We start from the raw sequence: 18822 nt of genomic DNA, 5'->3' as shown, positions 1-18822 counted from the left end.
ATTTAACCAGAGGCTAAGGGTATTTGCTAACCAAAATTCATTTTACAGCCATGTAATCAGCTAAATTAGGAGTGCGCTTTCTGAAAATTACACCAATAATCCACAGCAGTTATGTTTGGGTTTCCTTACTTAAGAAAATTTAATAGATGGATGCTTACAAGACCTGCTGAGATTGAGTCAAGCTCATTCGTTCTAGTGTGTGCTATTTTTGTGGTCTCAACGCGAGAGTAAACAGGATGCTTTCATTTTCCTTTCCAAGCGAGAGATGTAAATGAGAAGATGGCTATGGTTTTGGACTCCATTCAAATATCATTTTCAGACAGCTAGTTGGCAGCTTGGGTGAAGTCCTGGTGGAAGCTGCATAAAGTACGAGGATATTTTTGATCACTGGGACTTGTATCCTGAACTTTTTTCTGTATTCTCTGAGTTATTTTTTCTAATGAGAAAGTGGTTTACTTATACCACTGTGAACTTGGTAAAGGCAGCACTAAAAATAATCTGTTCTAGTTTATTTTGCCGTATTTTTTGTAAAATAGAAATTTGGGGTGAAAGGAGACAAACTATTGGTAATTCAACCGCGAGCCAATTTGTTGTTTCATTTGCAAAATACATATTATTGCCTAAACCTTTAAAGGGATAGGTAGCGATTACTTTCTACTATCTGAAGGACGTTAATTTTTTTTAAGATTCGGCCATAAATCATTCTCTGTCATTTCATATCTTATGAGCTCTGGTGGCATACTGGTTACTGATTGGGCTGCAAGCTGCAAGGTCAGCCGTTTGAAACCACCAGCTGCCTTGAAGGAGAAAGATGGGGCTTTCTACTCCTGTACAGAGTTAGAGTCTTGGAAACGCACAGAAGCAGTTCCACCCCGTCCTATACAGTCCTTACGAAGGGGCAGTGAACCTGTTCTTTGGTTTGGCCTTAGTGTGGGGTTTTCTGTTAGACAGCTCAGCACTTTTACCAAAGCCCACCTCTCGAGTTAGCTGTCTTTGAAGCATTAATATAATAAGTAGCATTTGAAAGGTGATTTCTGTTTGTTTTGAGAGAAATGAACCATTTCTAAATACAAATCATAAAAAAATCTATGTATGACCAGTCTGTAAGAATCAAATGTTTGCATTTTTAACTGAAATAGGGTACAAACCATATCTACCTTGAAAATATTAAGCAGCTAATTAGCTTCATTAAAAAAAATACATTTAAAGCGTGTTGACAGATTGCATGTTAGCATCTTTCTGTTTCAAGAATTCATCTTAACATGAAAGTAAAATAATAAAATACTGTATTTAAATCAATTCTTAGTTCCGGTCCGAGTGACCCTAAAGGTATAATCTGGGGCACATCTGCTGCAATTAAAGGACAGGGATACCAAATCTGGCTGGCTGGATATAAAAGGGAACTTACTTTTCAAGATCTCTGCATTATAATGCGCTGCCGCAAACTTTATCTTCTCTTCCCCCCTGGTGTTGACGGTGGGCTGCTCGTTAGTACGCTGCCAGCCGCCTTTTCTCAGCTGGCACGTGAACGTTCTCCAGTATTCTGGGTAGAGTACTGTCATGAGTTCATCCACGCTGGACACAGACCTCAACTGCTCCTCCAGGTCTTTGCCTGCATAAACCTGTTAACACAACACAAGTGAGCAAAATTTTGCACAATTTTAGGGTTAATATGCTATGTAGCATGTCCGGAAGATTATTAATTGATGACCAATTACTTCTATAATCATGTTAAAATAATATTTGGATAAATCAATACTACCCATAAAATATATACATCTTTGGGAACGATAGCTTCATGAGACGGCCGTGTTCATCTGGCTGAACAAGTGCGCAGGCTTTGATAGGATGCTGTCCTGCCCCATTTCTCTTGCTCAGTTTAGTTAGTGGAAAATATCTGAGCTTGGCTGCTCTAAAAGATTTCTGTCTTACACAATTTCTGGCTTTAACAGGTGTTACCATAATTGGCTTTTAAGGCAAACTTTAAAAGACAAAATTAAAAATGCTACTTTGTTGGTAAGTGCCATAGAGTCAGTTTTGACACGGCAAATTTACATCTGAAGAATGAGAAACTGGCTGGTCTTTCACGACTCTCACAAGTGTTATATTTGAGCCCACGGTTTAACCACTGTGTCTGTCCCTCTCCCTGAGAGTGTTCCTCTCACTGACCCTCTGCGTTACTAAGCATGGGATGCTTTCCAGGGACTGGGCATGCCTGATAACATGCCAACATAATTACTTGTATGTATGCCAAAATGATAATATGTCAACATGGTGCATGTCAACCGAACATATTAAAATCATCTATGTTAATTGTCTTATTACTCAGCATATTTGTAAGCTTGAAAATTTACTCAAACTGGTATTTTACTCAATATAAAAATTAACATGAATTCCACTGCATTACTTTAGTTATATTATCAGGAGAAATACACTGTAATTTAGCGGAATGCTTCAGAAGAAACTGGAAACTTTACTTACATGGAAGTATTTTAGAGTAAAATAATCCCACAAATGGGATTTCAACAATAATGTCAGTGAAAAATTTATATTTTGTCAGAAATCCTTTCCCTGAACTTCAGTATATCCAAAACTAAAAACAAAAACAAACTGATCATCCATATTTATACTACAATGAAAAAACTTAAACTAGCCCAGAGAACTTGAAGTCTCCAGAAGTATTTATAAGAGAAAACATCATTTCCCATTAGATGAAACATTTCCCACAGGATGAAACATAATCATAAAACTCATATATACAGAAAACAAAATTTAAAAACAACCTACTGACAGATGTAAAATATATTACGTTTGTTTAAGCTGAACAAAGGACTTTCTAAGGGTAAATATGAAAATAAAATATTCATGTAGAAGATATGAAGTCCATGAGCGAAATGTTGAACACTGCCGGAAGCATCAAAATCAGATGGAGATACACAGTCACTGTGTCAAGAAGAATTGTTACAACATAAGGAAGAGGCATATGATCAAGAACCACTGGCATTGCACTAAAACCATGAGCAAAAGATAGGCTCCAAGAATCGAAGGAATATCGATTAAAATGTTTCACCGAACTGAATAAGCACTGAAAGTATTCACTGGTCTTTGCCGAGAAACTTGGAAGACGGTTAGCTGGTCAACTAACTAAATGAGATCCACATTTGTGCCCATTCCAAAGAACGGTGACCCGATATTACAATGCGTAAATTATTAAACAATATCACTAATATCACAAACAAGTAAACATTTGTTGACAATACTTCAGGAATGATTGCAGGTTTCACTGACATAAATTTAATTCAGGGACAAGAGGATATGGCAAGAGGGAAAGAGGGATAGAAAGGAGTTTACTGGTGTTGTGTTGACTATATAAAGGCACACCACTATGACACAGGGACTATGTGCATCACGACAAATGACGGTAACATTGTAAAGAAAGAGAATTCCAGAGCGTAATTATATTCCTGGGAATCTGGTACATGGACCAAAGGGCAGTTATTTGAGAAGACGAAGGAAATACTTCATGGAGTAAATTTAGAAAAGGGATGCTTCAGGGTTGAAGACTTTCATTATGCTTCTTCAACCCATACACTCTCACCAAATACGCCATGGAACTGGAGGATATCAACAACACAGCATCAGGATCGGAGGAATGTTTATTAAACACTTTTTTATTAAATACTTTTATTGGAGACTCTTGCATCTCTTCTCACAATCCATATATTCATCCAGTGTGTCAAGCACATTCCTTCATCTGCTGCCCCTCAGGGGGTTATAGGCTGATCCTTGTGATTGATTCCCGCTTTCTCCCCGCACCCTCCCCTAATCCTCCTGGTATCTCTACTCTTATTGCTGGCCCTGGGGGGTTTATCTATCCTGGTATCCCTGTGTTGTGGGCTCTTATCTGTAGCACTTTCTGGTCTAATCCGATTTGTAAAGTAGAACTGAGGTCATGATGGTGGGGGGAAGGAGGCACCAAAGAACTAGAGGACAGTTGTGTGTTTCATTGGTGCTATACTGCAGCCTTCACTACGGATTTCAATTCAGTGAATAAAAATTTAAAATCCTCCCAACTGGATCACTAGGCAATATCATGATAAATGAAGAAAAAGTGAAGTTATAAAGGATTTCATTTTGCTTGCATTCACAATCAACCTTCATGGACGCAGCAGTGAGGAAATCAAGCAGTGTACTGCATGAGCAAATCTGCTGCACATGACCTCTTTAAAGTGTTAAAGAGCACAGATGTCACAGCTGTGAGGACTAAGGCATGTCTGAGCCGAGTCATGGTACGTTTAATCCCTTCATCTGCATGTGAAAGCCGTGCAATGAATATATATATATATATATATATATATATATGTATCTAGATACACACAAACATCAATTTAAAAATACTAACAAGCAAAAAGAAAACTCTTCAACTGTATATTCTCATTGAACCTTTTTTCCTTGCTCTCCTTCAGAACTCAACTTTAAAAAATCTATATCTGCACTCTTCTCTTCCTCACTTCACAGTTGTTTATCAACACTCATGCTTTCTGAACCAATGTCTCCACTGGAACTCGAGGTGAGCTCCTCCGTGTCCCATCTGTGTTCTATAAACTGCTGTTACTCTATTAAACCTTGCTCTTTGGCAATTCTTCCTCCTTTGGTGGCTCTATTATTAACAACCTTTCTTGAATTATCTGATACCTAACCACAAAAATTTAAGTTCCCTAGATTCATAAATACATTTCCTTGGAGTCTACTTATACTACTTCCTGAATACCTTCAACCATTCCCAACTTTTCAAATATGTTGCCTCTTGAAGACCCAAATACGTATATACAGCTCAAATTATGCCTCACAAGATCTCGCTGATTGGATTTGTAAAGATATCATTCTCAACATATCTAAAATTAAATTTATGAATTTTGTCTTCAAAATAGTTCTTGCCTAACCTGTCCCATCTCATTTGAGCCTACTAACAAGTTGCTCCGTCAAGAATACAAAATTGTGCTTCCTTTTCGTTAACAAATTAAAAAAACTACCAAGCTCCCTGTCTCAAGTGGATCCCAACTCATAGAGACCTTGTAAGACAGGTGAGAACGGCCCCTGTGAGTTTCTGAAACTGTAACTCTTTACTAGAGTGGAAAGCTCCATCTTTCTCCTACCAAGCCGGCTGGAGGTTTCGAATTGCTGACCGTGAGTAGTGATGCCCAACGCATAATCACTATGACACCTGTTCTTTACAGTGAAGTATAAATATGCTTCTATTAGCATATAGTCCTATCTTTATATGCTTATAGCAACTTTCACCATACACATTTTCTGTCCCTAAATTAAGCGTCATCCACTGTGTCATGCTGGATTACATCCTCATTCTCATAATGAGTCTTGCCAGGTGCTTTACTAACTGCTGCAATGCATTTTCCACACAATATTCAGAATCCCTATTTGAATGCACTAACAGGAGCTCTTGTGATGTCGTGGTTATTCATTGGGCTGCAAGCTACATGGTCCACAGTTCGAAACCACCAGCAGCACCCAAGGGAGAAAGTGGGCTTTCTATTCCTCCAAACAATTACATTTCTGGAAACTCATAGGGGGTCTTTATGAGTCAGCTTTGACTGAATGGCAGTAAGCGGATAATAATATCAATGAAACATGTATGTGGCAACATAGTGCATTCCCCAAAACCAAATCAAAGCTGCTGCCATCGAATGATTGCTGACTCATAGGAAGGGACCCTCTGTGGGTTTCCAAGACGGTAAGTAACTGTTTACCAGAGTAGAAAGTCCAGCTGGTGGTTTTGAACTGTTGACCATGAGGACTGCAGTCCAATAGTTCAAAGAAAATACCACTGCCCACTAGGAATGCTTAATGACCTGACTCCAGATACCTCTCTCATTTCATCTTCCACCATCTCTGACTACACTCTCTGGATTTTAGTACCTCAAGAAAAGCTAGGCCTTTTATTCATTCCATGGTAAAATTTTAGCAGATTCTGTTCCTTTTTCTAGAATTATGTTGTCCTGGGTTATGCCTGGATGACATGTTCTTTTCATGATGGTTTCAGCTAAAATGTCATATACTCACTGTAGCTTTCAATGTAATGTAACTAAATATCAAGACTCAGAATCTACTTTTTGCACCATTTATCTTTCCTTCACACCATTTCAGACACCAGGCTCGCAAAAACAAATCAAAACAAAACAACCCCCTGCCTCATAGTGAACGGACAGAGGCGGGCAGGACCGCTCCTGTGAGTTTCGGAGCTTCTAACACTGTACGGGAGTAGAACTCACTCCCTGCCATTGAGTCCACACTGACTCATAGTGACCGCCCTGTGGGTTCTGAGACGGTAACTATTTACAGTAGGAGAAAGTGCCATCTTTCTCATGCAGAGTGGCTGGCGGTTTCCAACTGCTGACTGTGTGGATCGCAGCCCGACATGTAACCACCACGAGGGCTCCTAGCAGAGTGGAAAGCACCATCTTTATCTGTGATGGTTTTAAACCACTGACCTTGAAAACTGCAGCCCAACATATAACAATGACGCCACCAGGGCTCCAGATACCAGAAGAACAACCTGATTCAACCATCCACATTCATCGCTTCTAAATGGTTGTGTTGTTGTCTGGTCTATACCCCCTCCTTTGTGGCTTATCTGGTGGTGTTCAATGAAGTAATAAATAGACCATTGGCATGAAAGGTACTTGGCTTGATCAACAGGGTGAATAGATAATACTGTAGGAGAAGTAGTTTATTTAAGAATTACGCGTTGGATTTTTGAGTAGAGAGTAGGATATTCAATGAGATGTTTTAACATTTGATGATGAAGATCATTATCTTTTAATACTACTATTCTAGGAACACTTTGATGCCCTTCAAATGAATCTTCTGATTAGAAGAAGCTGCATATACAAGTCTTGTCTATGCATCAGGTTGGCAAATGAAGGCCTGAGTGTGGATGAGCGCTTCTCTGAAGTGTACATAGATCACATGCCAAGACAGGAAAGCATGAGTTACAAGATTTTAATGTGAGGTTTCAGAGGAAAAAGCAGTGAGAAAGAGCAAAAGGAGAGGGAAGACCACATGACGTCATAATGTCTTACATAAGCCTATTTCTGAAAAGAGGGTAGTTTAAAATGAAAGCCAAGATGTTATGACTTGTTCAAAAAGGGCCATTGGCCAATAGGGAACTGATCAAGAGCATCCTATCTCCCTCACTACCACAAAGCAGAGGGAAGAGTAGAAAGTAGAAAGAGAAGAAGTAGTAGTAGTAGAAAGAGAAGAAGAAGATGTGAGAAAAAAATTTTTTGAAAGCACATCACAACTTCATAAAACTGGATGGGAAATGCATAAATCAATCAATCAAATGTTCAAGAAGGAAGCTATTGAGAGAAGACACAAATGCACAACTTACAAAAACAAAACAAAAATATTCTTGGAGGTATAACTGTACGATCTATCTTTTTAATATGTATTTTCTTATATATATTCACAGCCACAGTTTCAGCTCTCATTTAAGAAATAGCTAGGAACAAATATTAACCTTGTGCATACTTTAGCTCTAAAAACTTTAAGAAGATAGCCTAGAATACTTTGTATAAAAGTAGAAATTCGGTGAGTGTAATTTGTTTAGGAGTCCCCCTTACTTGGATGGACAAGCAACACTCATGGAGGCAGTAGTCAAGAGATCCAACAACCCATTGCAGTGATTCAATCTGCTTCACAAGACACTCTTTAGAGTGCTGTAAAGTGGGAAGGCTACTTTGAGGACGAGCGTGTGCCTGACTCTAGTCCTGGTATTTTCAATTGCTTCTTATGTAGGTGGAAGCTGGACACTGAAAGGAAAGACTAAGGAAGAATCAAAGCATTTGAATTGTGGTGCTCTGGAAGAGTATTAGAAGCATCATGAATGATTATCAGGACAAACAAATGTGTCTTAGAAGGAGTATAACCAGAGTGCTCTTAGGGGAGAGAAGGGCAAGATTTCGTCTGACATATGTTGTTGTTGTCTAGAGACCAGTCCCTGAAGAAGCACACCGTGCTTGGTGAAATGGGGGGCAGTGAAATAGGGAAGCACCCTCAAGGAGAGGAACTGACACTGGCTGCAACAGTGGGCTCTGGGCTGGGAACAATTGCCAGGATGGAGCAGGACTGTGCAGTGTCTCATTCTGTGGTGCGTAGGCTCACTATTGGTCAGAACCTACTCCATGGCAACGAACAACAGCAACAATAACAATTTGACAGAAGAATGCTCAAATTATAGAACAAGATCAATATCATATGCAAGTAAACTTGGTTGAAGGTCATCTAAGAAGGGTTGCAGCAATATAGCAATACATTGACAGGGAATAGCCAGAGGTGCAGGTTGAATTCAGAAGAGGATTTAGAATACAGGCTATCACTGATGATGCTGGATTGATCTTGGCTGAAAGCAAAGAATACCAGAAAGATGTTTAACTTGTGTTTTATTAACTATAATAAGCATTCAACTATGTGGATCATAAAAATTACTAATAGAAAAGAAAAAAAATGAAATCCAGAGCAGTGCATTATGCGCATGTAGGACATATCCATGTATCAAGAGGCAGTTGTGGAGAGAGAAGAGTATACTGCATGGTGTAAATTACGGAAATATGCGTCAAGGTTGTATACTCCCATTAAACTTATTCACTCTATGATAAGCAACTAACCAGAGAAGATGGGTTATATGAACAAGAATGTGGCATCAGGACTGGAGGAAGGCTTATCAACAACCTAAGATACAGAAAACACAACCCTGCTTGCTGAAAATGAGGAGGACGTGAAGCACTTGCTGATGAACATCAAGGGTTTCCTCCTTGGTATGAATTACAACATCATGTAAAATATAGCAAAACCCCCACAATTGGACCAGTAGGTAACATTGTGACAAAAGGAGAAATGATTGAAATTGTCAAGGCTTTTTGTCTTGCTTGACCCCACAACCAAATCTCATGGAAGCAGCGGTCAAGAGACCAAATGATGCACGGCATTGAGTAAGTCTATTGGACATGACCACTTAAGAGTATCGAAAACAAGGATGCTACTCTGAGGTCTAAGGTGGGTCCGACCCAAGCCCTGATAGTTTCAGTTACTTCGTTGGACACGGAATAGGGAAGACCAAAGAAGAACTGATGTATTTGAATGATGATGCTGGAGAAGAATACTGAAGTTACCATGGCTTGCCAAAAGAACGGACTGGTCTGTCTTGGAAGACATACAACCAGAATGCTCTTTGGAGGCAAGGGTGATGAGACTTTGTCCCCAGTACTGTGGACATGTTGTCAGGAGAGACCGGTGCCTACAAAGGGACATCATGCTCCATAAAGCAGAGGGGCAGTGAAAAAGAGGAAGACCTTCTCAAGATGGACTGACACGGAGCTGCTGAGATGGGCTGAAACCAAGAACACTTGTGGGATGGCACAGGAGAGGCAGTGCTTCGTTCTGTTGTAGGGATGGTCTCCATGAGCAATAATCCACTCAATAGCATCTGAAGAACAACAACAGAACTTGGACAATATTCTTTTTTTTCTTTTTCCTTGAAATGACTGTCAAAGATACTACTGATTTTGAAGTTGTCACATATGCCTATTGAGGTGCTGGCTCCAGGTTTGAATGAAAGTATCGATTTTGAATGAATTGCTCTGCCATGGGATTGCAGTATTTATTAGCAACCATTTTTGAATCTTTTTTCTTTGCAATATACCATTCTTTTGTCTTACAGCTTATTCTTACATCACTTTCTCATTGTAAGCTCAGTATTGTATTGAATTGTATTAAATTGTAGGTTCATTTTTTTAAATCTGCATATTCTATTAAGATTTCTCAAAATTATTTTAGGTGCAAATGAAATAATTTGCATTATATTCTTTTGCATAATTTTCAAATGCCCTTCAGTCTCTTTCCCAGTACCTTCATCTACCACTGTTCTTTCAATAAACAACTTTAAGAGTACATTGTTTTATTGCTACTTTACTCTGGTAAAGTCAGTGATTAAATTTATTTTTATTATTTGAAGTTAAATTTTGATAGGATAAAATAACTTATATGCCATTATTCAGAACAGTAAAAATGCCTGTTATCATTTAGCTGTATTAAGATTGTCTTCTGATCCATAAGTCTTTGATTCAGTTCTACTTTTCTTTCACAAGCATAACGCACAGAATAAAAGAAAAATGAATGTTAATAGATGTCCGTCCCTATTTCCTTTTCTGCATTGAATACAAAGAAAGAGGGTCTTACTAGATGAATCCTTCTGCGTGAATAAAGTTTGATTTGCAACTCTTTTGGTACGTAGAAAGAGGTCCATGGCACAACTTTTAAGACCTCCAAGGAGGACATTGGAATGGAGAACTGCAAAGTATGATGCGGAGCTCTGCAGAACTTCTTTCACATCAGCGGACAGTGTGAGGGCCACTGCACAGCGAAACGCCCGCTGCTTCACAGAGTAGCCTGTCATTTGGGTCCCTTTCAAAGTCAGCATTTGTAAAGGCTTTGATATAGTTTCAGTGAGGTTTGTAAAATCCTGCCTCATATTTTGAAATATATCGTGCTTAAATGGAAATATTTAAGTGCTTCTCATAAATATATGAAGTAATAAGAGCTTTGAAAACGATTTACTTTCACTTAGACAGCTATAGTTTTACTCGGAGAGGGACTCAGAAATGGTTTCTTGCTAGAGCGACAGTACACTCTCCGCCGGGGAGCATCAGCTGCTCCTTGAACAGTCATACTCTGATTCCCCTCAGCGGGTAATTTTTAAAGTGTTCCAGGCTTGCAAAGTATTTCTAGACTAAGGAGGAAGGTATTGGAGATTACTTGTCACCTAAAATCATTGGTAAGGAAACACTGTCTGCTATGGACAATAGGCTTAAGTGTCACGAGTTGTTCAAGGTTCATTTTGTTATTTCAAGCAAGCTTTCACGATAAAGTAGCCACATTGGCAGAACTACCCTATAGCTGAAGGCACTGGTGTTTCCATGCTAAAATCGTCACCTTCTGTGCCGGAGGCTCAGGTGCAATTCCCTGGATATACATCTCATGTGCAGAAGTGACCTCAAGTCAGTGGGTGCTTAAGTATTGCCATGATGTTGAGCAGGTTTCGGTAGACCTTCTAGCCTACAGCTTCCAAGAAACGCTTGGTGGTCTACTTTAAAATCAGTCAATGAAAACTCTATGGATCGTAACTGTTGGATTTCCAGTTATGGAGCGCGGGGTCTGGGCAGTACTTTGTTCCACTGTGTATTGGTTTGCCCTTGGTTGGAGACAACTGGAAGCAGATACATAAACAACCATCCTATAGTTAAATGTTAAGTCATTTTCCCTGGACTTGTAAATAGAAAAAAAACCAAAACACTAGTTTATCTATGCACTCAAATGTACAATTAAAGAGACTTGTTATTATGTCTGACATGAAATGTAAAAAGAGTCTTACCTTCTATCACAGTTAGTCTCTGTGTCTCAATTAGTTCTATCATAAAGAGGATGGAATAACAGCAACTGCCTCATACTTTCTAATGGTGACTAAGGAAAAAAGCAAGTTCTTTGCTGGATAGAGTATTTACTTGAAGAGATTTGGTGGGCCGTGTAAACAAGGTATAGAAAAATCTAATGAGGGGGTGATCAGTTTGCCATCCTTCCAGGTTTACAGTGAGCCATTGCAGAAGTAAGAATGGGGGTTCTCTCAATCACCAAGAAAGAAGAAATAGGAGTAGAGTGTCTCCTTTGCCTCTGAGATCCCTGCACACTAAGCCTCCTGGATCCAGGACACAGACAGCTATCATACCAGATGAGCAGCAGCAGAACAGCAGGGGAATGGCTTGTGAGAGAGTGGGATACCCTTTAAGTGTTTGCAGTGCTAAAGGAGCTATATAACACTTAGCCAAGCAGGGTCAATGCCAAGGAACTACACCAGAAGCTAAACACCAGAGAGAGTTATACTTACAGACATGGCTGAGAAGAGCCACGAGCGACTAGAACAGCAGTTCTCAACCTGTGGGTCGCGACCCCTTTGGGGCTCAAACGACCCTTTCACAGGGGTTACCAGATTCATTACAGTAGCAAATTTACAGTGATGAAGTAGTAACGAAAATAATTTTATGGTCAGGGGGTTATCACCACATGAGGAACTATATTAAAGGGTCGTGGCATTAAGAAGGTTGAGAACCACCGAACTAGAAGAACTATATCTTGGGCATTTCTGATTCTGAATTGTGACCTGTAAACATCTGCACTTGTTGCCAAATTCAGTGCCACTGAGTCACTTCTGACTCATAATGGAGCCTACAAGACAGAGTAGAATTGTCCCTGTGGGTTTCTGATCGTTGTGGGAGCAGAGAGAGACTCATCTTTCTCCTACAGAGTACTGGTGAGTTCAAAGCACTGGTCTGAAGCTAGCAGCTAATGCAAACCCCACTATGCCACCAGTGCTCCAACATATCTAAACCTCACATACAAACCTGGAAATGACGGACACCATCTGTGAGCTCTGTGCGGTGACTGCAATCACGATCAACCCTCACAATGAAGAAGAGCGAGGTGGAAGAGACTTGGTCTCAGAATGGTTGGAGGGTGCAGGTCTCTTCATTGCAAATGCCTTTTAAATAATTTGAACCTCATTGGATGGAATACATAGGAAACAAATCATCTGTGTTCTTGAAAAGAGAATATGGAGAAGCTCAAAACGAAGGGTAAAATGCATAGAAGGCCACATATCATTAGTAGAACAAGAAAGAAAGAAAAGACCAAAAAGCGATGTCAAAGGACACTCTGCAACAAACTCTTGAATGCAGTGCCACTGCAGCAGCAGCATGAGCAGTGAAGTAGAGCGCAGACCGAGAAGGGACAGGAAGTGCCGTAGCGGAGTGCGCAAGGACCTGGAGCTAGAAATCAAAAGGGAAGAACATGCTCAGCATTTCTGAAACTGAAATAACTGAAGAAAGTTTGGGTCACATTACTGACGGATTCCATGGCCATAATTTCGAATAACCCGGGAAGCATGAAAAGAGGATGAAAGGAGCAGTCACTGACTGCACCAATGCCCAACCTTCTCAGGAGGTGGCACCCGGGTGAGACCCCGCTGCACGGAGACACGCAAGCTACCCTGCGGGAGATCGTGGGCAGACAAGAAAGGATTCGAGAACGAACGGGATACTAATTGAGATGCTGCAACGTGTGGACACAATGCTGACAGCTCATTCATCTATGGCAAGAAATCTGGAAGACAGCTATGTGTTCAAACAACTGGTTATATAAGTGCCAATTGCAAAGACATGTGATGCAGTGGAATGCAGAAATGATTAAACGATGTCATTAACATCACACAAAAATAACATTTTCCTGAAGATAATGAAAAAGTAGCGGGAGTATAACACTGATAGGGAACTGCTAGGATTCAAGCTGGGTTCAGAAGAGGATGTGGAAGGAAGAAGATAATTGACGACATCTGGGGGGTGTTGGCTGAAAGTAGAGAACACTAGAAAGATATTTACTCGTGTCTCATTGACTATGGAAAGGCAGGTGAAAGTGAGGATTATTTTACATTTGAGGAATAAGAATTCCAGAGCCATTGAAGGAAACACTTGTAGGTAGACAGTTTTTCAAGGAGAACAAAAGGAAGTTGTGTATCAGAATAACATTTTTCACAAAATGCCTTTCATATGCACACTGAGAAAACAAGCGTGGAACTATTTTAATAAGAATTTGGCGATAGGACTGTAGTAGAGAAACAGCCACCTCCCCAATGTAGATCTAGACACAGTCCTCTTGCTGAAAGTGAAAGGGACTCGATGCACCTAATGCTAAAATCAAAGAGTACACTACGGAGTGCAGCTAAACATAAAGAAAAACTCTCATATTTTGTCAATACTCTGCCACAGCATGATCAATAAAATATTTAAATTGCCAGGATTTCATTTTAATTGGGTTCACAATATATATCCATCAAAGCGGCAATTAAGAAATCAACCAATGTATCGTAAAGAGCAAATCTGCTGCAAAAGCCCGTTGTAAAGTGTTGGTATCACTTTGAGGACGAAGGCGCTCCTGACCCACGCGATGGCATCAATCCTTCCTATGCATGCAAGAGCCAAACCGTGAACAAGAAAGAATGAAAACGCACACACTTGAATTACAGTGTTGGTGACGAACATTAAAGATGCCACAGGCTTCCAGAGGAACAAGCATGTCTTGGAAGACATGCAGCCAGAAGGCTTTTCAAAAGCAATAGTAGTGAGATGACTTCTCATGTATTTAGAACATATTGTCAAGAGGAACCGTCTCATTGGAAAGATTATCACATGCTCGGGGAAGTAGAGGGTCAGCAAAGCAGGATGGACAGAGTGGCTGTGACAATGGCTTCAACTATACCAACAGCTATGAGAATGTGCAGAACCTGGACGCATTCGGTTCTATTTCATAAAGCCTGATGATGCCTAACCACATCAACATACATGATGGGCAGGCACAGAGTAGTAGCCATTTTCTCTTGGTCTCTGAAGTAATTATGCATTTTAAAGTTTAGATTTAAACATGTATAAAGAATGAAAGACTATTTTAGCTATAAATGCTTACTTTAAGGGAAATGTGCCTTATTTATTTTAATAATTGCTTCTATAAAATAGTTTATTTTTTGTATTCCTAATTAGCATACTCCTTACTAAATTTATACCAAATCTGAGTTAAATTTGTAGGGATCGAAAACTATAGACTAAATATTTATTAATAAACAACATAGTGAAGTATAAACTTGCTCTAATTCACTTTATATTTCAGAATGTATTTTATAATAATGATCCTTCTATATCAACAAATGATAACAATTGTCTTTTAAAACTATTCTTAAACAAAATTTCTGAATGTATTAGTGTATAAAATTTAAGTGCTTATTTAGAGCATGCACTGTTTACAAACCTAAGCAAAAATGTTAATTAAAAGATCACCCAATTTATCACACTAACAAACATTCTAAGCTCAAATGTAAACCAACATTGACAAAGAAATGTACACCACCATAAATTTTCATGAATTGATTTATAATTTATAAAGATCATTGCTTAAAAATATTCTAAAATACATCTATAATTTGCAAGTTCAAAGAGGTTTTGTTCAGTCTCCATTAAAAATTTTTATATATATCATCACGTAGTCATCTAATGCTCCTGATTGAAATTATTTTAAATGAAAAAAAATTAACAAGGTAAAGCATAAACATTATAAACTAGTGTTTTAAACATAATAATCATATAATATTAGTTAAGTAACTTTTAAAAGATAAGAAAACCCTCTTTAGCATATCAATTCTTCACAATTTTATATATCCTCTTTTATTGCTTAGTGACTATTTTAACATCATTAATATTTCAATTCCCACTATATTTAATTACTAATTTTGATTTAAAATACATGTGTATGTCCTTATAAGGTACAGTTGCAGAAGACAGCAGATGAGTGGCAGATGCTTTATGAACTTTTGTGGCTGTATCACATTCTGAAGTTCCTGAATAAAGCTTTATCTGTTAGGATGAGACTGCATTAAGCAAAACTCTACTCCATGTCTATTTGACAGAAAATGGTACTAAACTCGGGCAAAAGGACTATGTGACAGCTTGAAAACTTAAGGAAGTGTTTTTTTTTAATCTTTAAGAAGTAGAATAAAGGGAAATGAGGAGCTAATATTTTGTAATTTTGGTAACTATAATTATCAGTAATTCCTCACAAAGCCTGCTGTGGGCAAAAGTGCCTTTTCACGTAACTGAAGTTGAAGTCAAATTGGCAAGTGTTAAGTCCAGTTGTGAGTCATTTTATCAAACAGATCAAGATCAGGTGAGTTCTGATAGAAAAGATCACATTTACACTAAGCACTTCACACGTGAGTGCCCCCCCCCCCCATCATTTGTTTACAGCTCAGTGATGCTAAAGCCGATTCTGAGAGAAATCATCCCAGAACTCTCAATTCCTTAGTGGAGAGGAGGGAAAATCTGTGAGCCATAGACTGGGATCCTTAGAAGCAAAGATTGTGAGGCATGAGCTCATATACTTTGAATATGTATGTATCAAGAGCAACAAAGGAATGTCATGCTTGGTAGAAAGTCAATAAAAACTAGGAAGACCCACTAGGAGATGGGTTGAGACAGTGGCTGTAACATTGCGCTCGAATCCATCAACTACTGTGAGAATGGTTCAGGGACAGAGTATCTCTTTTGTTTTGTCCTGTGAGTAAAGATGACATTTTAAACCTATGAGCAAGAACGAGTGTCTCTGTTCAAGCGGTTAGGGGGTTTGTCAAGTGTTGGGTTGTAAAGAACATGGCCAAATCATAGCTTTCTTTCATAATTAAATTTTTTCCAGAAAACAAAATAAAACATATTTTCATTGTATCATAATATAAACGCTTTAATCAAAAGAAGCGTTCCAATTGGAAAGAGTCCCTGGGTGGATAAATGTTTAAGAATTCAACTACTCATTGCAAAGGCTGGCAGTTCAAACCTGCTCTGTCTCATATAGCCTCAGAAGGCAGGCCTGGGGAATCTGCTTTTGAAAGAAAGATCAAAGCGCCGAAAACCCTATGGGGCAGTGAGTCTGGGCAGAGTGGAGTGGAAATTAACATTAATTGGAATATTCACTATATTCATCATACTCTGTTCCAAATGACTTTGCTTTAATACCTGAGACATCAATTAAATTGTTCAGAAGAAAGCATCTGTCCCAGTTCATGGAGGAATTTCCAAATATAAATATTCTAAAAAGCATCTTAGGGAAAGACAAAAGACAAAGTCTTTGTCCTAAATTGGTTTTTTTTTCCTCATAGCAACTTAAACAATTATTTAAATAGAGTAGGTCTACATTTACTTAAATAAACAGCTCACTGATGAAATAAAGACTAGCAAGTATAAACCTTTATTGTATAAATGAATCAGCAGGGTCGCTGAGAACCCCCGATAAAAAAACATAAGCTATTGGATTAAAAAACTGTGGTATATACATACAATGGAATACTACGCATCACTAAAAAGCAGTGATGAACGTATGAGGCACATAGCGGCATGGGAAGAACTGGAGGAAATCATGCTAAGTGAAGTAAGTCAGGCACAAAAAGACAAGTACAACATGAGTCCGCTGAGGTAAGAATTAAAAAAAAATTTTTTTTTTAAAAAAAGCAAAAGTGGCATAGGGAAAAAAGCTACTGTAGACAAACGTTTTAGGGGTGAAGACGGTGTAGTATGGAAGAGACCAGACCAAAACCAGGGATGTGCATGGTAGACAATGGTGGAGGAGGTGGGGAAAGGAAAACAAAAGGATGAGTACAAAGAAGAAAAGGGTAGTGGGGTCATGGGGCATTAATCCACCCAAGGGGAGGGTATTGTTTATATCTCCACAGGGAAAGTGGGACCAGACTCCAACCCAGTGTCGCAAGGTGTGAATGCAATATCCCGGCATGGAGGAGGGAACCGGTGGAGAGGTCTGGGAGGCTGGCACCAGCACCATAATTTAAGTGGATTCCTGCCCCTCCCCCGAAAAGAATTTGTTCCAAAGGACGACATTGACTCTGCAGCTCTGGGAGATGGACATATCTGATCAGAGCACACGGGAGCAGATGAAGGGGCAGGAGGAGAGAGTGGAGCACAGCCTGGCCCACCAGGCCGTGATGATGATGTTCCTGAGTAGAGCAGCCAGTCCACAGAGAGAACAACATGGCTGACCCCACTATGAGACATGATGCCCCTCAGTGACTAAGGGCGATACAGGGGACAGCACCGGAGACACAGTGTGGGAATTGCACCTGACCTGATCCCACCACACCGAGGCAAATCACTGGGGGAGTGCAGCGGAACAGCAAGGGAATGGAGTGGCAAGGTCCCCAGGGAATGCTGAAAGTGGACTTTGGGGCCAGGGCGTGGTGCCCCAACAGACTGGACTGAAAAACGCTCCTAAGGGCCAGCAAACGATCCCTGAACTAACTACAAGCTTTTCTCTTGTGAACTGTTTTGTTCTGTTCTTTGTCAGTGGTTTGTTTTTGTTGTTTTGTTGTCTGGTTGTATACTGTTGCTTTGTGTTCCTCTGTCTAGTTTTCGTGCATGTTAGTGACTCCACAGGTCTGTCTGAATAGGACAGGCTGGATGAACTATCTGGAGGAAAAACAACGGGACTGACAGTTCTGGGGGGACTTGGGGTGGGGGGGTAGGGGGGGTAAGGAAATGGTGTTAACAAACCCAGGGACAAGGGAAAAACATGGGACCCCAAATGGTAGAGAAGGGGGAGTGACAGGCCTGGTGGGAAATGATCAAGGGTAAGGTTGCTTAGAGAAGAGGTATACTCTAGCCCAGGTGGCGATGAAGCATGGTAGTAGAGCAGGAGGAAAGTCAAGGGAGATGGAGGAAAGAGCTAGGAGTCAAAGGGCATTCATGGAGGTCTAGACAAAGACATGTACATGCAAATATATATAAGAGGATGGGGAAGTAGATCGATGTGTCTATATTTATAGGTCAAGTATTAAGGTGGCGGAAGGACCTTGGGCCTCTACTCAAACACTCCCTCAATGCATGAATACCTTCTTTTATTAAATTGGAACTCCATGATGCTCACTCTCCCGACACAACGGCTGGAGCCAAAGTGGATGAACAAGTAAATGTGGTGAAGAAAGCTGATGGTGCCCGGCTATCAAAAGAGATAGTGACTGGGGTCTTAAAGGCTTGAAGATAAACAAGCGGCCATCTAGCTCAGAAGCAACAAAGTCCACATGTGTGATCGAGTGGTCCCAAAGGGATCAGTTACCAAGCATCAAAGAACAAAAAATCATATCATTGACTG

At 39.7% G+C, this 18822-nt stretch overlaps 1 protein-coding gene across 1 annotated transcript in view; it reads right to left on the bottom strand.

Moving 5' to 3' along the window:
* VEGFC (vascular endothelial growth factor C) overlaps positions 1–18822 on the bottom strand; it is a 104870-nt gene that overhangs the window by 36860 nt on the left and 49188 nt on the right. Inside the window, exon 2 of the mRNA XM_075556858.1 lies at positions 1409–1622. Within this exon, the coding sequence (XP_075412973.1) occupies positions 1409–1622 (214 nt within the window). The remainder of the gene's footprint in view (positions 1–1408; positions 1623–18822) is intronic.

Source organism: Tenrec ecaudatus, chromosome 8, assembly GCF_050624435.1.
Source record: "Tenrec ecaudatus isolate mTenEca1 chromosome 8, mTenEca1.hap1, whole genome shotgun sequence".
In the NCBI taxonomy this organism is placed as follows: Eukaryota; Metazoa; Chordata; class Mammalia; order Afrosoricida; family Tenrecidae; genus Tenrec; species Tenrec ecaudatus.
Note: the sequence above shows the minus strand (reverse complement) of the source record. Positions and strands in the feature narration are given on the sequence as shown.